General features: G+C 35.3%; 2 protein-coding genes across 5 annotated transcripts in view; one reads left to right on the plus strand and one right to left on the minus strand.

Annotated features, from left to right (window-relative positions):
- The window catches only part of uggt2 (UDP-glucose glycoprotein glucosyltransferase 2), a 41,059-nt gene extending 31,573 nt beyond the window's left edge, over positions 1–9,486 (plus strand). For all 4 annotated transcript variants that reach the window (XM_048193702.1, XM_048193701.1, XM_048193704.1 and 1 more), the window contains 6 exons: positions 3,803–3,985; positions 4,804–4,964; positions 5,144–5,258; positions 5,359–5,475; positions 8,426–8,582; positions 8,661–9,486. In XM_048193702.1, the coding sequence (XP_048049659.1) occupies positions 3,803–3,985; positions 4,804–4,964; positions 5,144–5,258; positions 5,359–5,475; positions 8,426–8,582; positions 8,661–8,683 (756 nt within the window). In that variant the 3' untranslated portion in view covers positions 8,684–9,486. The remainder of the gene's footprint in view (positions 1–3,802; positions 3,986–4,803; positions 4,965–5,143; positions 5,259–5,358; positions 5,476–8,425; positions 8,583–8,660) is intronic.
- A 100-nt stretch (positions 9,487–9,586) lies between these two features.
- On the minus strand, positions 9,587–18,674 carry dnajc3a (DnaJ (Hsp40) homolog, subfamily C, member 3a). The gene is made up of 12 exons (XM_048193705.1): positions 18,463–18,674; positions 17,768–17,878; positions 17,507–17,631; positions 16,639–16,713; positions 13,489–13,641; positions 12,839–13,020; positions 12,427–12,546; positions 12,071–12,176; positions 11,844–11,964; positions 10,410–10,542; positions 10,155–10,303; positions 9,587–10,060 (listed from the first exon to the last, which is right to left on the minus strand). Exons 1-12 carry the CDS (start codon positions 18,542–18,544, stop codon positions 9,900–9,902), a joined length of 1,518 nt encoding a protein of 505 aa, XP_048049662.1. The 5' UTR covers positions 18,545–18,674; the 3' UTR covers positions 9,587–9,899.
- Between the last annotated feature and the right edge of the window lie 4,070 nt (positions 18,675–22,744).

The raw sequence follows: 22,744 nt of genomic DNA on the forward strand, positions 1-22,744 counted from the left end.
ACGCCATCCATTGACTGACAAATGCATTTTGTACACACATACACGCGCACACACACACACAAATCTGATTGGATGAATAGATATTTTTGAGAGCCGGGGTTCAGAGATTTTTATATATATTTTTATTTTTAATCAGTCTTTGAGGAAGTTACAAATAAACATTTCTGAGGAACACCTAGTTGCTGGTTTGACCAACTTTAAAAAGTTTATGGCATCAGATTTTTTAATGAATCTTTTTTATTTATTTATTTTTTCACTTTATAAGAGATGCAAGTTTTGTGTGTGATGCCTTGATCTTGGTGTGATGTCAGATTTATTTATAAATTCTTGTGCTTGTTTGTAGTGGTACATAATTTGACCAAAAATCTTGTGATTATATATTAATATGACTAAAATAAAAACACTAATAATTATCATTGTTTTTATAATAATAATAATAATAATAATTATTATTATTATTATTATTATTATTATTATTATTATTATTATTATTATTATTATTAAATGAAATATTAAAGAAAATAAGAAATATTACTATTATAATATTTCACTGTATAATAAAATATGTAGAAGAAAATATGATAATAGTAATAATGATGATAATAATTTTATTTTATAGTACAACTGTAAAATTACAATATTTACAAAATATTTAATATTAAATTTCATTCAAATATTTAATTTCATTTTCAAATGTTAAACCATGAGCAGAACAGAAGCCTATGCTTCTAACTCTCATGGGTACCTTCTGTAAATATATAAAAGTATGAGACATATCAGGAATACAAGGTAATGTCTCTTAAATGTCAACGGGTTGCATAATGTGGTGAAAAGAAGCAGGGCTATAGCAAAGAGGGAGAGAACAAATATTATATTCTGGCAAGAAACACATTGGTCAAATTTGGAGAAAAAAAAAATTAAAAATTGCGTTTTAAATGTTTTTATTTTATTACATGGATATGGTAGAAAACACAGAGTAGCTATCTTGATTCCCACTTTGTAAAAGTTTATATCTGAAATTAAAGACAAGGAAGACATTGGTTACTTTATTTAATATCTATGCTTCTGGCAGTGGGAATTTTTTTTTTTTTTTTAGAAAAATATTACAGATGATAGCCTCAAAAACATATGGTACATTGATATGTGAAGGAGACTTAAATATCCATCTCCAACCCAAACTGGACCTGTCTAACACAAAAGCAACTTCACAGGCTTCAGTGGTGCTGAAATTTCTAAAAGAGTTAGGCCTTATTGACATCTGGAGGGGGTTAAACCCTAAAGATAAACAATATACCTATTACTTGGCCCCCCACTCAGTATAGTCCAGGATAGATTTTTTGATTTTCATTTAAATCAAATCTGAACTGCATTAAAGATTGTAATATTGGAGGCAGGGATATATCAGATCCCGCTGGAGTTTATTTTAAATTATATTTCGGTAATGTCAAAAAATAGAATCTGGCATCTAAACACAGGAATAGTAAACGATACAACAGTGCAAGAGCGGCTGAAACAGAATTAAACCACTATATACAGGAAAATGATAATGGAGAGGTTTCACCTCATGTGTTATTGGATGCCTTAAGGCTGTTATACGGGGAAAACGTATTATTTTGACTTCCTTGCAGAAAAAAAAGAGAAACAAAAGAAGCTGCGGGACTTGCTAAAAAACTTTAAGGTTTGGAAGATCAACACAGGCACAAAGACAACTCGCATTTGCTGAATAAAATAAAGACTGTGAGAGAAGAAATGAAAATAATATGAAGATGATGTAGAAAAACAGGTAAAAATCATTAAATTCTATGAAACTGGCCCTAGAGCCATTAAACTTCTAGACTGGCGCCTTTGCAAACAAAGAACAAAAATATAGTGAAGAAAATCTTTCTACAGGGAAAATAAGTAGTAATATAAAGGATACCATCTTCAGCAATATGAACTTACAATCAATTGGCACAGAACAAAACAAAATATTAATGGTTGAAATAACATCAGAAGAATTAGACAAGGCATTAAATGGGTTAAAGACAAATAAATCTCCTAGAAAAGATGGATTCCCGTATGAATGGTATTAAATTTTCCGCACTAAATTAATCTCCCTACTACTTAGATCTTTTAACCACACACTTAAAGAGGGAGAGCTCCCTCAGTCATGGCATGAGGCTATCATATCTTTGATATATAAACAAGGAAAGAATGTAGTTCATATAGACCCATCTCAGTACTCAATGTAGATAACAAATTGTATACCTCAATCCTGGCAAAAAGATTAGAAACAGTTGTACCTGAATTAATAGACTTGGATCAGACAGGGTTTATACAAAACAGTCAAACCCATGACAATATTAGACATACACTTCAGATAATGACTTGTATAACTCAAAACAAATAAGCGCAGTCCTCCTTAACCTAGATGCAGAGAAGGCTTTTGACTTGGCTATACTTGTATCAAGTGCTACACAGGTTCGGTTTCACTGTATTATTAAAAATAAATGGTTATCTATCCCAGACTATTATCCCATCTATATTTGCATTATTTATCGAACCTCTGGCACAATAAATCAGAGAAAATGTGGACATACAGGGCCTTAATATTAAAGGCGAATAAGAGAAGATAAGCCTTTATGCCAATAACATTCTTGTTTATTTGAGCAACCCTGAACACCGTACCAAGGTTGTGGTCCTCCCTCAAAGCATTTGGGAACCTTTCTGGTTATTCATTGAACATTAACAAAAGACAAATTATGACTTTTAATTTCAAGACTCCCCCTCTCAAGCTTTATGTAAGATATATAATTTGAAATGGGATTCTCAGAGCATTAAGTATTTAGGGGTAACTATACCAAAAGACTCTACTTTGATATATGAATGCAACTATGCTCCCAATAAAAACAGATGTGAATAGGTGTGAAATTGTAGTTTTCAGAATTTAATGAACAGATTTGGTCTGGAGAATCAAGATTTGTATATATTTTTATAGACACTACTATGATATAACTATCAGAAGAGCAATAAATGATTGCTCCCCTTTGAAACGTTGAAGTACAGTGTATATTCATTAAAGCTTAGAATACAGATGATAGTGAAAAATGATTAATGTCTATAATATATACTTGTATCCAAGATATTAAAAGTCTCTCTACTAAGTATGTTAAAGAAAAGTGGGAAAAGGAATGCAGATTTACATCTCTGATGCAGAATGGCTAAATTTATGGCATTCACAGTGTGTAACTATTCATTCCAGGGCTTTAAGGTAATTCTGTTGGAAAAATACTATCCCTTACTTTATTATGCCTAAATTGAAAGCCGAACAAAAAGGAGTAACAAATCAAGGTCCTTGCTGGAGGCAAGCAGTGGGAAAAAAAAGCGATTACTCACCTATGGCTCCAACAACTTCCCCCAAGGAGAATTCAAATTGTTACAGAAATTTACAATATGGAAAGACTAACATTCAAGTTGAGATAACAGGAAACAGTCTTTTGAAAGACAGGAAAATGGACAATGTATGTATCACAACAGAGAGAAGGGAGATAAATACGTCAAAGGGAAATATGTATGCATATATGTGAGCATATGTAAATATGATTTTACAGGTGCATATTGTAACCAGTTGACTTTCTTTTACTCAAGGAACTCTTCAACATAGTGATTGTACTAGCTGATTATGGGAATAGGAGTTTTTTTTATTAATGTTTTTTTATTATGTTTTTCTTAATCTTAACCGAAGAAAATGGGAAAAAAAATAACCCATAAATACATACTTCTGTAATTTATCGTATATCCCTTTATGTTTGTGTGTGTATAGGACACAATCTCTCACATGGCGAAGGCATATGGTTTCCAGTATGAACTGGTCCAGTATAAGTGGCCCCGCTGGCTTCACCAGCAGACAGAAAAGCAGCGCATCATCTGGGGTTATAAGATCCTCTTCCTGGATGTGCTTTTTCCCCTGGCCGTGGACAAGATCATATTTGTTGATGCTGATCAGGTAACCTTACACATGAGAAAAACAACAGTGGTTCTGAATGGAATGCTAGCCTGCTGCATATTTGTAAAAATAGGATGTGAAAATAAATTCCAGTTGTTTTGCATTTTTAATCCTGTTTTATTTTATATGGTTAGTTCACTCAGAAATTTTAATTCTGTCATCAATGACACCCTCATGTTGTTACAAACCCATAAGATGTTTGTTCATCTTTGTTGAGTGAGGTTTGTTCTTGCTCGTCAAGTCAGTACAGTTGAACTTCTGTATTTGATGTGCCTTTTGTATGTGCATTATATGAAAATAAAAGCCTAAATTGAAACTGTTCATCATATTAAAAGGACAGTGTCTCTCTGAAGACTTGGATTAAACTGTTCATATGTTTATACGTTTACTTTCAGTAGAACAGAAATCACTTCGATATCTTCATTTGTGTTTTGAAGATGAACGAAAGTCTTATGGGTTTGGAACGACATGCAAAAAATATTAAAAATCATGGCTGATATTACTTCCAGTTTATCCCTCACGATTGAAGGGCAAATTGAGCATTGCATTACATTGTAAGACACAGCATTCTGCACATTTTGACAGATTTGGTAGTTAAATAGTGATAGTATGTTTATATTTATGCATGGTGATATGCATCATTTACCAACCTGTAAATCTGATTTAACAATACATGTCTTACAGTTTGGCATTTTTTATATAACTCCAGCCAAAGGAATTCACAGGCACTTCTCAAACAATTCATCCTGTTAGCACATTAGCAAATAGTGATATCTTCAAATTACAAAACTTGCCCCTGTGAATGCTTTTATATTTAGATTGTCAGGGCAGATTTGAAGGAGCTTAGAGATCTGGATTTAGAGGGCGCCCCCTATGGCTACACGCCATTCTGCGACAGCCGAAAAGAAATGGAAGGCTACCGTTTTTGGAAGACTGGCTACTGGGCCTCTCATCTTGGACACAGGAGATACCATATCAGGTTAGACCGAGGCAAATCACATTAATGTACGTTGAAAATACAGAATATTATGTTTGTCTTTAAAACTTTAGTCATGTTATAAATTATAGAATGCTATAACATTTTAAAATTTAGTATCGAAAGAATGTCTGAAATTGTGAGAGATGTAATATTCAGTAAATGTTTCCCTTATCATCCAGTGCATTATATGTGGTGGACTTAAAGAAATTCAGAAAGATCGCAGCTGGAGACCGGCTCAGAGGGCAGTACCAAGCCTTGAGCCAAGATCCCAACAGTCTGTCCAACCTGGACCAGGTATTAGCTTGACATATCGCTCAAGAAAGCCATTTATTCACCACTAGTGAAGGACTTTCATGTGATTTCAATGTTTCTCTTTGGGGCTTCATGCTAACAGGACCTTCCCAACAACATGATTCATCAAGTAGCCATCAAGTCCTTACCTCAGGAGTGGCTGTGGTGTGAGACCTGGTGTGATGACAATTCCAAAGCTACAGCCAAGACCATAGATCTGGTTAGTATGCATTCACACCACGCTATCTTTCAGCACTAGCAACATGCTACAGCTAAGCAAGAATGGGAGAGCCATTTGCAAGGTGGGGAGATTAAATAAAAAAATTAATGGATCGGAATCGGCCGATTTTCCTCATGATCAGCCCAGATCGGTGATCAGCCAATCAGTCTCACTTCATACCGATTCCGAGCTGATCAGTTTTGTTACCAGCGGCACAGGCGATAACGTCAGCTGCACGTTCTCGCTCTCTCGGTGAAGTGACACTCAGCCGCGCGGGCGCCTCCTCCTCTGTCTCATTCGCTCCGGTGCTTGTATTGTGCATAATTTTTGTCATTCCCGCATTCCACTGATCTATATAAGTGGAGCGAACAAGCCACGCTCAGTCTCAAACGGAGTCAGAAGTCAAACGTCAAAAGTCAAAAGTACTAAAATGAGTGACTTACTGCACTTAAACGGTCAAATACATACAAAATTATGTCAAAATTCCCGTCTTGGTGATAAACACAGTCAGTTTTGGATCGTTATAGTTGAGAAAGAGAATGCATGTTGTGTAACAGTTTTGGGTCCGTTCATAAACTCTTAAAGGGACAGCAGTCCTATATTCCTGCTGCTGTCTGTCATGTTAATCAAAGAACAAAAGACAAAGAAAATCACGTTCTGTTCTTGACTGAATACGTTTTATAACTTTAATGGTAAGAATGAATTTATATTTAATAATAAAGACTACAGAAATTAAGGTAACATGTAAAATAACACTAGTATTTCTTACCTGAATAAAAACCTACTTAACCTGTAAAACTTAGTTTCATAGCTCTCTTTATTCTATTGCATCTATTTATGCTGTTGTTTGCCTTTTTTTTTTTTTATTTGTTCTTATTTTATTACTGACTTTTTACTTTTTTTTTTTTTTTTATGAAAATAAAACTTTGCATTGAAGAAAAATTGATTTTTGTATTATAGTTCTTAGAAAGAAAATCGGAATCGGCAAAAATCGGTATCGGCAGATCACACTAACAAAAAAATCGGAAATCAGAATCAGCCAAGAAAATTGCAATCGGTGCATCTCTACCTATTGTAGTGTTACCATTACAGAGTATGGATATTTTATATCTGCCAGCATAACCCTGTTTTATTTGGCACTGATTCTCATTTTAGCAATGATGATCAAATTACTTTTACGTTTCATTTTACGAAAAATTGCCTTGATGTCATTATGTGAGGTGATATCAGTTTGAAATGCCTGCAGTCTGATCATACCCAGATTTCTTCATTCCCACCCTGGCTAACGCACATACACAGAGTGACAAAAATAGTAGTCTCATTTACACCTTCTTCCTCCCTGCCGGCTGCTCCTGGGAAATGGAGAGGGAAACGTCTCATTAGAGACGGCAGTGAGGGAAATGTGTGCGAGGGCTGCAGCTCACAGCACAGGCTGGACTCACTCTCTCAGCTTCACAAGAGTGCTGACCACTGCATTCCATTCAGCGCTCTCACCTCATTAATGTATACCAAGTTTAGTTGTGAACGTCTTTTACTTCAGTGGCGTATGGGTTTATTTTTACCACGGGCACAATTTGCGGGTGGGACATGTCCCCTCCATTTTTTTAATCATCTTGCGGCACGGATGTACCTAATACAAATTAAACATCTCCAGTTTTCATATTATTTGTTTGTTAAATAAGAGGCGATCTGGCGCTTGAATGTGTTGTTTTTGAAATCATGCTGAGCGTTCGTTGCCACTGTTATCAGTGGCGAAAGACAACAGTGTTCTCTTGTGGCTCGTGCACAGTCATACAGATGCTTCAATCTATTGCTTAACGCCATTGCAGAGACTCTCTATTCAATCCAGTGAAATCACAAAACAAAATGCACACAAACATATCCCTGCTCTTGATTTACAATCACTGATGAACATCTTTGGTTTTAATGAGAAAAGAAAAATAATATACAAAGACAGATCAGAACCCAGAACTTCTGACTCGCTTAACAAAAGCTCTACCGCCAGACCATTAGGGCACTCAAAAATGTATTCACTGAAATGAAGAATCTTGGGACTAACAATATATTGTATTATAAAACTATCACGTTAAACATGACTTCTATGTCCCACTTTTTAAAACAAAGTTATGCCACTGACTTTTACTGCAAGGAAGCAATTGTAACAATTGTTTTTTTTTTTTCTTGCCAACTTGTGGTTGCAGTCACTCCATATTATCATTGCTTTACTATTCAGTAATAATGAATAGTTCTCTACTTTATATAGTGCTGCCAATACATTTTGATGTTTAAAGACGTCTAAGTGCTAAATACGTTAAATCCATTTAAGTAAAGATAAATATTGATCAGCTGACAAGAAAAGCCTTTATAGAAACTTAAAGTAAATAATGTTCATTGCATGAATATTCATTATAAAAGCCTTTGTCACTTTTAATCTATATAATGCATCCTTGCTAAATGAAAGTATTAATTTCTTTCAAATAAATAAATAAATAAAATCTTGCTAAAACCTAAACTTTTGAACAGTAGTGTACAGTTTTAAATCAGTTCACTGACATCAGCCCACAGCCCTACCCTTGATAATGTATGTTTCTCATGATCTTATCCTTTTGAGGATTATGCTTAAATGCCTGAAATAATGTGGTGTGCTTTTAGTTTTGGTGTCATTTCTTAAGAGTTGATGTAACTTAAAAAAAAAAAAAAAAAAAAAAAAAAAAAACCTTTCTGTGCCAGCGGCACAACGAAAGTGCTGTTATGTTGTAAAAATGTGCTTTGTGACTCAAAAGTCATGAAAGTGTTGATATCAAGCTATATTATAGATGAACGGCATTGGCAGGTTTCACTTGAAGTGCTCAAGAAATGAAATAAAGCCACTCAAGGCACTGTTGGAAAAGGTGGAAGGAAGTGTTTTACCACCACAATTGACTCTTTTCTTTGGGTTGATTTATTGCAGTGCAATAACCCAAAGACCAAAGAGCCCAAGCTGAGTGCAGCCGTGAGGATTGTTCCAGAATGGTCTGAGTATGACAATGAGATAAAGCAGTTTCTGAAACAGTTGAAGGAGCAAAAGGAGAGAATTATCCAGGGTACACCATCACCGCAGCACACAGGTAAGACTTAGTCATCACTAAAAGGACAGTATTTTTTTCAGTAAGCCTTGTGACTGATGAACATTTGTATTTTAACAGGCACTCAACGTGATGAACTTTAGCACTTGATGTTTGCACCTAAACTTCCTATGAATCTTGAACTCAACCATACAGAGATGTTTTCCACAACAGGAACACTTGAGGAAATACACACTAGGAAACATTAATGGACTTTGTCATTTTTTTATGGATATTATTTTGAAGGAGTTCCGTTTGAATTCTTTCTGACTTCAAGATGTAAACTGTATACATGACATAGCTTTTTATAAATTGTTGACGTAAAGAAATTGCAGTGTTATCTAATATTTTTGGTAGGTCTACGAAGTTACAACGGCACTGGTGTATATCTGTAGTATTTATAGGGGAAAACATGCCAATATTGTGTACATTCCTTCAGAGAAGACTAAATGTAAATGCTTTTTTGTAACATTTTCAGTAAATATTGTCACCATATTTTATCAGTCAGTGTTTGCAAATGAAGGGTACCTGAGATTTTTCAAATGGTTGCTTTATAACAAAGGTCTCACTAATAAATTCACATTTAAATTGCTTTGATATTTTGAAATATTACGTACTATGAAGTAGGGCTCTCTAAGATGTTTATTTCCAGAATGAACCATACAATTGTGAACTCTTATGGGGGGGCGAATCTAATTACCGTATTCATTGCTGTCAAAGTTTGTCAACTCTGTAGGTCCCATCCCCAAAACGGTCTCTGTATCCCAGGTATTGAGGCGGATCTTATACATTTCATTTTTTATTTATAGTGTTATATTACATCATTGTCTCTGTACATGTTTGTTTCTATGCCTTGATGTCCAAGGATGTGGATTTTCTCAGGAATAAAGTGATATTTTTATTCTGAGAAGGATAAGTCTTTTATGACATACTGGGTTTTAAATTCATTTGTTAATGTTAACTTGTGTTTTACAGTGTGTCTAAAACAGACAAAAAGATCCTATTAATTTAAATAAGCATTCATCTCTCTTTATTTAATTATTTACAACATTATTTGATTCATAGAAAAATAGTTTCATTTTCTATGTACATATTCTCAGGAATGAAACATTCAACACGTATAGACGTCTGGATTGTAAGATCCCTGAAAGTAGAGGAGCTGCTTCAAACAACAAACAGTTAGCAAGCGGGATCATTTGACAGCCTGTTCTTAAGGCACTTGTCAAGTCAGAACCGTGCCTGTGGGCGGGTTCAGAAGGTGCCAGTTACTATTGGCTGACTCCAGCACATATTCAGGCCCTAGGTCCTTTTAGCCGAGCCTTAGTTGAAACCGAATTTGAAATTAAATGGTCCAGAACCGAAAGGATTGAATCCCTGGAAGTTCTCCCAGCCACCGTGGAAGTGGTGATGGTGATGTCCCCCACCCTGCTGACTCTCTGGGTCCATGGGATCCTCGCCCTGGTCAAACTTACTCCTCATCTCTGCAGAGAAACAGAAGAACAGGACTGAATTACCACAGAACCTTAACCGAGCAACAACAGGATCAAGTTACCGGCTTAAACCACTAAAATATACCTGGGTTGGTGAGAACTTCTTTGGCTTGAGCGATGTCTATGAACTTCTTCTCTGCCTTTTTCTTTTCTTCTGCATCATGGAAGTTGTCTGGATGCCACTGCTGTGCCAACTTTCTGTATGCTTTTAGGATCTCTTTCTTTTGGGCGGTTCTGCAAGCACAGAAGTTTAATAAGAGTGTTTACTCATTTCAAAATGAGTATTAGGCCTCTGCATTGATAGCACATACTACAACTCTCCATCATCTGTTTTTCTAACCTCTTTACACCCAGGATCTTGTAGTAATCCCTCTTCTTGGACTGTTTGAGGAGCCGCTGTGCTCTCTCCAGACCCTCCTTGATCTGCCGGTCATTCTCACTATGTTCTTTAGCACTCTCAAAGTCCTTAATGGCTGCCAAAAGAACAATTCTGTCACCACACCTGATCATTTTAAGAGCAATCTTGAGAAAACAGCATCTGTTTATTCTTTAAAACAGGAAAGTTAAAAAAAAAAAAAAAAATGCTGAGCATGAACATACAGCAAGCTTAAAAATAAATGAGCTTTTCAAAAGCCTTTACTGTGCCATTCTATCACTGTCTGAGACAACATTTGAATTTTTATTGCCATATTTAAGGAGTATTCTTCAGGTTTTGTTAAAATAACCACAGAAAATACTGTTAAGTGCTGATAATGTAGCCCAGAATGTATTTTTTTTAATAATTAATTTTATTTAAAGCTGCAGTCCGCAACTTTTTTGTGTTAAAAATGTACAAAAAATTATGTAATGAGAATGTACAACATGAATCAATTTTCCAAACCGTGTTTTTGTCTTATCCTGAATCATTATGGTACACTTATAATAAGTGTTTATATTCGGACTATTTCAGACCGGACTGGTAGGACTCGCCGCAGAGTATCACAGTAACTGTGTGACTCGCCATAGACGTACACAGAGAAAAGTAGCTCCGGCTAGAATGTTCCTCCGCAAGACGCGTGCAGTTCTGTTTATTAACCGCTAGAGGGCCAAAAATCGCGGACAGCAGCTTTAAATTTAATTAGGGTTTTTTTTTTAGCAAAAATAAATAGAAAAAAAAGCTATATAATAAAATATATTTTAAGCAAAATATATATTTTACAAAACATGTTTGACTCTATAACTGCAAGAATATCAAAGCCAAAAATCTGAACAAATTGTGCTCCAAATTTTAGGTTGATATCTCAAAAAATTAGCTTTCAGTAAGATTTTGTTTGAGCACAGTAACAAATTTTTCCACTAGATGACATCCAGGCTCCATTGGTGACCTCATAAGGACTCTTCCAGTTCCATATATAGCTTGAGTGATCTGAACCATAATTTTCATACAAACTATATAGTAGAATGAATCAATTTTCCAAACCGTGTTTTTGTCTTATCCTGAATCATTATGGTAACTATATAGTAGAATCCTATTCAGAAGTAGAATGTCTAGTTTGGCAGTATTTGATTAGAATTCATTCAGAATTCAAAACATGCAGAAAGAACACGGCTCGCCACCATATCACAAATGGAGCATCTAATGTTTTTTCCTTTTAGATTTAAAATATTTTCAGACCTTTTTTATAGAATAGATGTTATATTTTGAACTCTTGGCATGAAAACAAACTGAGGTTTCTACCAATATTTCAAAATAAAGGTCTGGTTATGTAAAAATGTCTAGTGAATCTAGAGCTACCTTCTTCATATTGGTCATCCTGGAGGAAGGCCTCTGCTCTGTCTTTTAAAGCATTCACATTATGAGGGTCTGCGTTCAGAACTTCACTGCACATTGTAATGGCTCTAGCAGTTTGTTGGTCCTGTGGAATAAGACCAAAACATATTCATGTTATTCTAACAATTACACAGAGGCAGTGTATGCTTTGGTAAACGGCGACACCTTGTGGTCATGGACTTCAGTCTCACCTTTGACAAACAGTGGCATATGCGCTCTTTGACATTCAGTATGAACTGAGGAACATTTGGCTCAGTCTTCATAACAGATTCATATTTACTAACTGCATCACTGTACCTGTGGATGTAGAAAAACAACCATTTAGTTGTCAATCAATGCATGTGCATTCCCTTTCACAAATAAATTAACTTTATTCTGACCAAAGAAAAAAACAACTTTTATTCAGCAAGGACGCATTAAATATAACGTGACAGTTAAAGACTATTCCATTTTAAATAAATGCTGTGTAGATATGTAATATTATATATTACTTTATTATTATTATTATTATTATTAATAATTAATAAATAAATATTTTGGGACATACTTCTCTTGCTGGATCAGTTCTTCAGCAGCCTGTATCTGTTTGTTGAGCTTCTTAACTTGCTTGTAGTGGCTGAAGCACTGCTTATGATCTGGGTCCAGTTTCAGACACTCCCTCACTTCACTGCATACACAAAACAAAAAACAAAACAAAAAAAACTGTTAAATCTGGATCCAAAAGATTCAAAATAGCCAGGATGAAAACCAGGATGTCACTCACTTTGGACATAGTGTGGCAGCTACAGTATGTACATTTATCTTTGCATATTGCAATTCATTTCACAGTCAAAGCGGCGTTACGTCACAAAATTGTGGACTCGTAGGAAGACTGCAAGTGTTTAGGCATTTGGGACAGTCTAGCCTTATGCACTCCAAACTCCCAGACTTAATGCAGAAATAACCACATGTTGACTTACTTGAGGGACATCTCATGGTCTCCCAAGTTGTAGTAGATGGTGCTGAGCTTGTAGAAAGCCTGAGTGTTGTCACTTTTGAGTTTTGAAGCAGCCTTGAGGTCACTGATGGCTTTGCCCATTTCACCCAACTGAATAAAACACTCGGCCCGCATCTCTCTGGAGTCCACATCCCAAACACATGTCTGAGAAGATGACAAGCAACTGTAATCCATTGTTTGTTTTGTATTTTAAATATGAATACTTTGCTGTTGACAATAAATTATGATATTTGTTCTGATTTCAGTTTGTGTAAAGCAAACTAACATGATATTTCTGAACAAAGAGAGCTCTTATTGCGCACAAACAATCCTTTTCTGCACCAGGACAAAACCAAGATGGATCACCAACAGGAACCTCTAAGGTCAATACAAACTTTTGTATTACTAAAGGGAGGGACATTATCCAAGTCACTGCTATCTTAGTATCATTGACATACTATTACAATGTTTGTTAATGTTTTGAATGAGATTGTTTATATTTTTTAATTTTAGTTTGTTTTATTAATTTTGTTTTGTGTTTTTGTCACTTTTATTAGTTACATGCACATACATATACACATTGTATGGTTTTAGTTTTAGTTATGGATAATAACTTGATTCAGGTTAACTCACATCAATGATGATGTCGAGGTGCGATGTGGCTGAGATGTAGTCATTGCGGCTGAAATCGTTCTGTGCCTGGGCCACCAGTCTCTGAATTTCATCAGATTTCTTCAGCTGGCTGTGTGCCTCCTGCTCTTCCCTGCTGCTTGGATTTGATTTGAGCTGGATAAAAGAAAAAAAATGTCATCCTTAAAAGAATTAACAGCTAGCAAGTATCAGAACAGCATAACAGTTCAAGTGTGCACTGAGCAGGTTAAATGAAGCCTTTGGGGTATTAGGCTGGTAATATACCCCACTGACTGACCAAACTAAGAATACTCTGGAGAAGAATGGGGGCACTTCAGGGAGACTTAATTAAATGTTGTGTTTCCTCATAGGTGAAACAATTAATATATTAACAGGAGATATAGAACGCACAGTAATTTTCTAAAGATTTTGCAAAGATGAACAAAGAATAATCACAGAACTTATGTGGATGTGCACTGATCATAAAATTGAAAGGATTAGTTCACTTTCAAATAAAATGTTCCTGATAATTTACTCCCCCCATCAAAGATGTTCATGTCTTTCTTTCTTCAGTCGAAAAGAAATTAAGGTTTTTGATGAAAAATTACAGGATTTCTCTCCATATAGTGGACTTCAATGGCCTCCAGACGGTTGAAGGTCAAAATTACAGTTTCAGTGCAGCTTCAAAGAGCTTAAACGATACCAGACGAGGAATAAGGGTCGTATCTAGCGAACCAATTCGTCATTTTCTAAAAAAAAAATTATATATATATATATATACACAAAACTGTATGTGCTTTATAACCACAAATGATTGCCTTCCAAGTGCTTCAGCCAAAACCGCATTTTTGTATTCTTCAAAAAGCTTACACTGTATGTCTTACACCTTCCCTATTCTACTTACGGAATGAACGCAGTGCCAGTTCCATTTTTTCCTTAAGTTGAATAGGGAAGGCGTAGGACATATAGCATAAGCTTTTTGAAGAATACAAAAATGTGGTTTTGGAGGAACCACTTGGAAGGCGATCATTTGTTTACAAACCAGATTCCAAAAAAGTTGGGACACTACAAATTGTGAATAAAAACAGAATGCAATGATGTGGAAGTTTCAAATTTCAATATTTTATTCAGAATACAACATAGATGACATATCAAATGTTTAAACTGAGAAAATGTATCATTTTAAGGGAAAAAATATGTTGATTATAAATTTCATGGCATCAACATCTCAAAAAAGTTGGAACAAGGCCAACTTTACCACTGTGTGGCATCCCCTCTTCTTTTTATAACAGTCTGCAAATGTCTGGGGACTGAGGAGACAAGTTCCTCAACTTTAGGAATAGGAATGTGGTCCCATTCTTGTCTAATACAGGCTTCTAGTTGCTCAACTGTCTTAGGTCTTCTTTGTCGCATCTTTCTCTTTATGATGCACCAAATGTTTTCTATGGGTGAAAGATCTGGACTGCAGGCTGGCTATTTCAGTACCCGGATCCTTCTTCTACGCAGCCATGATGTTGTAATTGATGCAGTATGTGGTCTGGCATTGTCATGTTGGAAAATGCAAGGTCTTCCCTGAAAGAGACGACATCTGGATGAGAGCATATGTTGTTCTAGAACTTGGATATACCTTTCAGCATTGATGGTGCCTTTCCAGATGTGTAAGCTGCCCATGCCACACACACTCATGCAACCCCATACCATCAGAGATGCAGGCTTCTGCACTGAGCGCTGATTGGGTTGTCCTCTTCCTCTTCAGTCCGGATAACGTGGCGTCCCAGTTTTCCAAAAAGAACTTCAAATTTTGATTCGTCTGACCACAGAACAGTTTTCCACTTTGCCACAGTCCATTTTAAATGAGCCGTGGCCCAGAGAAAATGCCTGCAATTCTGGATCATGTTTAGATATGGCTTCTTTTTTGACTTATAGAGTTTTACCCGTCAACGGCGAATGGCACGGTGGATTGTGTTCACCGACAATGTTTTCTGGAAGTATTCCTGAGCCCATGTTGTGATTTCCATTACAGTATCATTCCTGTATGTGATGCAGTGCCGTCTAAGGGGTCCGAAGATCACGGGCATCCAGTATGGTTTTCCGGCCTTGACCCTTACGCACAGAGATTGTTCCAGATTCTCTGAATCTTTGGATGATATTATGCACTGTAGATGATGATAACTTCAAACTCTTTGCAATTTTTCTCTGAGAAACTCCTTTCTGATATTGCTCCACTATTTTTCGCCGCAGCATTGGGGGAATTAGTGATCCTCTGCCCATCTTGACTTCTGAGAGACACTGCCACTCTGAGAGGCTCTGTTTATACCCAATCATGTTGCCAGTTGACCTAATAAGTTGCAAATTGGTCCTCCAGCTGTTCCTTATATGTACATTTAACTTTTCTGGCCTCTTATTGCTACCTGTCCCAACTTTTTTGGAATGTGTAGCTCTCATGAAATCCAAAATGAGCCAATATTTGGCATGACATTTCAAAATGTCTCACTTTCAACATTTGATATGTTATCTATATTCTATTGTGAATAAAATATAAGTTTATGAGATTTGTAAATTATTGCATTCCTTTTTTATTCACAATTTGTACAGTGTCCCAACTTTTTTGGAATCGGGTTTGTATAAAGCATATACATTTACTCTTTTTTTTCGAAAATGACGGATCGTTTCGTTAGATAAGACCCTTATTCCTCGTCTGGTATCGAGGAAAAATCCTGGAATGTTTTCATCAAAAACCTTAATTTCTTTTTCAACTGAAGAAAGAAGGACATGGACATCTTGGATGACATGGGAGTGAGTAAATTATCAGGAACATTTTATTTGAAAGTGAATTAATCCTTTAAGGCCAAAACCAATAACCTGTATTTTAGCATTATGTTCAAACAAATACTGAACTTATCTGCAATACTTATTTTCAAAGAGTTTTACAAATAATAAACCATATGCTGCAGCAAAATGCACTACGATTTTTTTGACATTTAGGTGAAATGTCAACACTTGGCATTATTTATAAAATCGGTATGACTTCCACAATTTGCAAGAAGCTATTTTAAATATAGACTCTGAACTAAAGCACTACCACGATCAAGTTAAAGATGGCCGATAATTGTGTCTGATTGGTGCATCTTATGCTAAACAAATGTCACTCACCACTTTTTTGAAATCATTTTCTGCTTCATCAAGTTTGCCGTGTTTCAGCAGTAGATTTCCTCTCTGAAGCCTAGCCTGTGGATTAAGAAGAAACACTGGTTAAAGGGATAGTTCATCCAAAAATGAAAATTTGATGTTTATCTGCTTACCCCCAGGGCATCCAAGATGTAGGTGACTTTGTTTCTTCAGTAGAACACAAATGATGATTTTTAACTCCAACCGTTGCGGTCTGTCAGTCGTGACGCACATTGATGTCCTAAGACAAGAAAATATTGGTTTGTGCGAGAAACCGAACAGTATTTATATAATTTTTTTACCTCTAAAACACCACTATGTCCAACTGCCTTGAGCATCCGGTGTGTGAGGTCTGAATGCACTCTGACACTGGAAGCTCATTGAAGCAAAGCGCGAGATATTACTTCCATCATCAGAATGCGTTTTCAGACCTTACCAACCGGATGCGCATGACAGCTGGACATAGTGGTGTTTTAGAGGTAAAAAAATGACATAAATACTGTTCGGTTTCTTGCACAAACCGATATTTTCTTGTCTTAGGACATCAATGTGTCGTCACGAGGCGCAGGGTTTAATTTGGATTTGTCTGTGCATGTTTTTTTTTAGACAAAGTTACCACTGACATGCATTATACGACTGACAGACCACAACGGTTGGAGTTAAAAATCATCATTTGTGTTCTACTGAAGAAACAAAGTCACCTACATCTTGGATGCGCTGGGGGTAAGCAGATAAACATCAAATTTTCATTTTTGGGTGAACTTTCCCTTTAATTTCCGGGTAACAGGTTTTGGTAAATCATATAAAAATATTGTACAAATTTTAACAGTGTGAAATGATTCTGAAAACCCACCGATGTGAAATCCGGTTTAAGCTCAATGACTTTGCTGAGGTCTGGTAGTGCAGATTTTGACTTTCCCATAGCTAGGTACACAGTTGCTCTCCTATAGTATGCCATGTAATTTTTAGGGTCACCATCTGATAATTAAATCAAATAAATAAATAAATGAATGAATCTAGACACACTGCTTACATCAAAACTGCATTCTGTGAAAAACAATGCAACGTTTCATCATTACACACAAGATTTCATGTAAAAAGATCCAGTACTCACCGACAGCAGCGTGGAAGTGAGATAGAGCATCGGCCAGCTGTCCTGCGGCCAGAAGCTTCTTCCCCATCTCCAAATGATTCTCAACTCCACCATCCTTCCCACCATTAACTCCTGCAATACATGTGAAAGGCAAATATGCTGAGTCTAGAATGAACCACATAATATAATAAGGTATACATGCAATACCTGCATCATGTATTCAGTAGTAGAGAGTACAGTACACTAAAGTAGTGTAGTACACATTAGAGTAAAGTTAGTATGGCATAGTATGCCTCACATAGTATGTCCACTAGAACTGACAAGATTAGTAAACATTTTAGATACGTGCAACACGTCTTCATTGTTGCAGTGAAACCAGTGTTTCAGACTTTAGAGCAGTAAAATAGAAAACATAGTAAAATAAAACAGACTATATTCAAAATAACACCACAATAACCATCATTATTGTTTAAAAAATGCTTGACAGGTAACTGGATCTTCAGCTGCGTTTCTGAACTAATGTGACATACTTTATGAGTAACGAGGACATCTAAACAGCTGGGATTTTTCAGCTCTCACTTACTTTTTTGAGTTTATTTTTAAGAACAACAAAAATACTTTCTCTAAACAACTGCCATGAAGACAAACGTATAGCTCACTACGAACCTGGTTAAAACATTTCTTATAATTAACCACCACTAGCACTGACCACTTACCTTCGTATCGAAGATCGATCAAAACAAGTAAAAAAGGAACATAGCTTAGTAATTTGTGCGCCACTGGACTTATGGCAACCATGTTTTCTTTTTCTTTTCTCCGTCAAATCACTGATTTAATGTATAAAGTTCCTAAAGACACGCTGGGCATTCGCATAGCTGTCAGGCCAGCAGACATCATGCCCACTGGTCGTGGGTCCCTCTGATTGGCTGATATTTCTCTAAACTCCGCCTATCGCGTCCTGTTCAACAGAGACTAGCCACGGCATCATTATTTTGATCCTGTTTGCGCACGCGCACGCGACAGTGAGTGTGCACATTGGTGGAGGGGGTAATGAAGTCGTGTGATTGCTTACAATATTAAATGTAAACTTCTTATGTAGTAGGCAATTGTATTTTCTAACTGATAGTATTCCAGTGATATATCTTGTGATTTTAAATTAACTTCCATAAAAATGAATTTTCTCATCTCAGGCATCAAATCCCTATTATTGGTGGTCATTATTTTAAGTTATGGACACTATGGAAGCTCTCTGAATATTATTATAAAATGTATTTGTGATAAAATCAACATTTTCCCATTAATCAGATGTCCCTCACACTAATTCAGTATTGCAAATATAAAAGTTACATAAAATCTCACACTTTTGCTATACTAAAGCCTGAAATGGGCACTTTTTGTGACAGCAACCTCGTCATTTTGATCAAAGGCTTAACTTCAGAATTTGAACTAAAATCAGTATTCTTGTGATTGCTCTGAACATTTCAGACAGAGTTCAACAAACTTTAAATTACTTTTTCATAAACTTAAAAAAAAATAATAATAAAAATGTAGATTTTATTGCCCAAACTGGCCACTGCTCTAAATATAGTGAATAAATGGAGCACATGGTATGCATGATATTAATAAATCATGAATAATGTTAATAACAAAGATAATTTTCACAAGTAATAGTTTTCTATATTTAATTGATGTAACGGAGTTGAGTCATTAAGCTTGACAAACACAATTTCACAACATAATTTAGTTATAATTATTAAAGAAGGTAGTAACTTGCCTGTGTCTGCTCACAATGTTGTTCAGAAGACTTCTAAGACTTCCTATTAATGATGTCACATAAGTATCAGCTCATTATTTTTATAGGGGGAGAATGGTTTGTGTAAGGGGTTGAGAGGTTACTGAGGTACAGAACTAAATGATGTGATTTTAATGAATAATCATGAATTTACTTAGAAAAAAAAAATATTACCAGCAAAAAAGCACAGATGGATATTTATGGGAATGGCAAAATGAATGGACTTTTTTTCTCATTTTATTATTCATATCCCAAGTACACTTTCATAGAAGGCCTTGAGGGACATGACAAAATAGGTGGTGTCAAACTGAAAACTAAATAATTTCTAATATAAAGATAAAATGTATGTCATGTTTTTAGACATTATTAATAAAGGAGACATTTCAATTAATACAAAAAGCTTTTAAAAATATATTTTGGTGACCCAATAGAGAAAATACACTGAAAAGGGTCAGAGGGACTCAAATTGAAATGACTCGTTCAACCAGTTGTACCAGTGTTTCCCTGCCTGAGGACACTTTACAACTCATACAGTAATCACGCTCAATGTTTGTCCTGGCAACCACAGTAGAAACAAGTAAACATGACATGTACAAGGTCAAGTTTTGTCTAAAAAAGAGACAATTTAAGACATTATTAAATAATACAGGAACATTGGGAAAATATTATGTGGGATTTCTCTTTGTCACACTAAACATTTTAGAGAAAATCAGGAAGGAAGAAATCAAAGGCAAAGATGGAAGCACATTATGCAATAAAGGAGACATTGGTAGAATCAATGCATAATTTATCATTTACAATGAAACACTTGCCATTAGAAATAAATGTACAGTGTTTTATCAATCTCGTTGTGCTTAGTAATTGCAGTGCAGTTTTCCTATCTGGACAATATAAACCACTTTCCCTTTTAAGTGACATGACGCATACTATAAAAGGAGGATGATAACCATGAACAGCTCATGATCACATCTTGAGTCTTGTAAAAGGATCCAGAGTCTAATTCCAGGTAAGATTGTCATTTCATAAAACAATGAAATAACAGGATTATTTTTTTATCTAAACACTGATGCTTGTTTGCTACACTTTGAAGTCACTGTTTGTTTGTTTTTTGTTTTTTTTGTTTTTTTATATAGAGCTTATCAAAACTTCTTGTTCAAAATGTGCATCTGACGGAGCTTGCCAGTATAATTATTTAGAGTCTTATACATATATTTCATATATTTATATCAGGTGGATAAACCATTTACACACACTCACATAGTATTATAGTATAGTATATAGTACTACTATGTTAATGACTTGTAAAAAAAAAAAAAAAAAAGACTTGTGTTTGTTAAAACTGAGTATTCACCAGATGTTGATGATTATACTGTATATATACAGTATAATTTAAGGATTTGTCCATATGGTAACAAGACAAAAATAAACAATGTTTTTTCTCAACACAATATAAGAAGTACTTTCAACTAAACATTTAACACTGTGCTGTTAAACTAAAAAATACTATTATAGGTGATATTTAAAGGGAATTTGGGGTATTTCTTTCACATCATTTTCTGATTTAACAACTCTCCAAAGTGATGTTTCACTAGTTCATTTTGACTATTAAAATATGTCAAGCATGTGAAATCATCATCATCTGATGTGCATCATCTGCAGTGGTGTAAGTAGATTTACAGTCTGATTTAAGGTAAGATTATGTCCAGATCATGTGTGAATTGTCACTGGAACTGATAAGGCTTGTATTGGACACTGTCTGACACCTTCAATCAGAAAAGAGTTTTGTGTGTGAAAACATTTTCATTTTTCCCGTTTATTATTATTTCAGTGTTGACTGACAAGACTTTTTGAGACCACGATTCAACACCACCAGCTCTGTGTACTTTAGATCAGAGCATGCAGAATCATATTTATCTGGATTATGCCTCTTTGAGATTCCAGTCATCCTCCTAACCCTGTTTGCTTTGTGTTTTCTCATCAAGTCTCATCGTGCTGCTTCGGTTTATGTGATACATGTGCAGTAACTAACAGTTGTGCAAAGGGTTTTTTGATAACCGGGCCATTTACACAACACTGTTTTCAACTAAAAATGTGAAATTTGTGTTTTGGCTGCTCATTTACACTACAATGGTCTTTTGAGGGCATGAAAACACGAACTTTTGAAAAATGGTTTCAAAGTGCAAGTTCATGCGTAGTACGTGTTCAGTCTAAAGTATCTGTTAGATTCAACAATCTAAAAAATGCTGGGTTAAAAACAATCCAAGTTGGGTTAAATATGAACAAATCCAGCAGGTTGGGTTAAAGGGCACCTATTATGCCCTCTTTCACAAGATGTAAAAGTTTCAGCTTAAAATACGCCACAAATTTGCCCCTATTTGGGGGTGAGCAAAAACATGCCTTTTACTATATTACTACATTGCTGACTAAAAAAATAAATCCAAAATTGGTTGAAAAAAATGGCTGGGTGAAAACAACCCAATCCCTGGGTTTGTCCATATATATATATATATATATATATATCAATCATAAAGAATCAAACCTTACCATGTATGGCATTTCAAGAAATATAATAACAAATAAGAAATGTATGTGTGCAAATGTGTGTGTGTCTTCAACTTCTGGTTGCGTGTGAGAGTGTCAGTGTGTCCAAGGACTGCTACTTCTTGTTTTGTCAAGGTAGGTACATGATGTGCACAATGGAAAAATCCCAAGACACAGAGAAAGTCAAAGTTCAAACGCCACAAGTTTCAACATCGCGTCCTTGATCAAGTGAAGCCCAAGAAATAAGATTTTTTTTAACAGTGACCTTGCCAACTAATGGCTTGGCATGCACAATACAGTGTTTTTAGTCGTTTTCATGAATCTGTGTGAACGGGGATTGTTTTGACATTAAGACAGATGGACTTATTTTCTGTTTTTTAATGTGTTTTACTTCCTTATGTATTTATTCATGTTTGACCCCTATTAGATGCTACAAGACCAGGCTGATAACAAAATAATAATAATAAATAATAATAGGCCTATATAAAAAAAAAATATTAATGATACTAATATTAATCATAAAGATAATAATATACTAATATTAATGAAAATAAACTATTATTAAAGAGGTTATTTATGTAAGCAATAAGGTACAAGGCTGTGCTGTATCATGAATAAGCCACGGATGAAGGGTGTTGTTATACAGCACAGCCTTGTACTTTATT

This window comes from Megalobrama amblycephala, linkage group LG6 (assembly GCF_018812025.1).
Source record: "Megalobrama amblycephala isolate DHTTF-2021 linkage group LG6, ASM1881202v1, whole genome shotgun sequence".
Lineage (NCBI taxonomy): Eukaryota > Metazoa > Chordata > Actinopteri > Cypriniformes > Xenocyprididae > Megalobrama > Megalobrama amblycephala.

Bases quoted from the DNA above. Each gene is read 5' to 3' on its own strand.
- dnajc3a (XM_048193705.1), bottom strand. From the start codon at position 18,544: ATGGTTGCCATAAGTCCAGTGGCGCACAAATTACTAAGCTATGTTCCT. The intron at 13,021-13,488 runs GTGAGTTAACCT...TCATCTTCTCAG, and splicing joins ACCTCGACATCATCATTGAT to ACATGTGTTTGGGATGTGGA. The intron at 10,061-10,154 runs GTATATTTTAGT...GTTTCTCTGCAG, and splicing joins AGAAGTTCTCACCAACCCAG to AGATGAGGAGTAAGTTTGAC.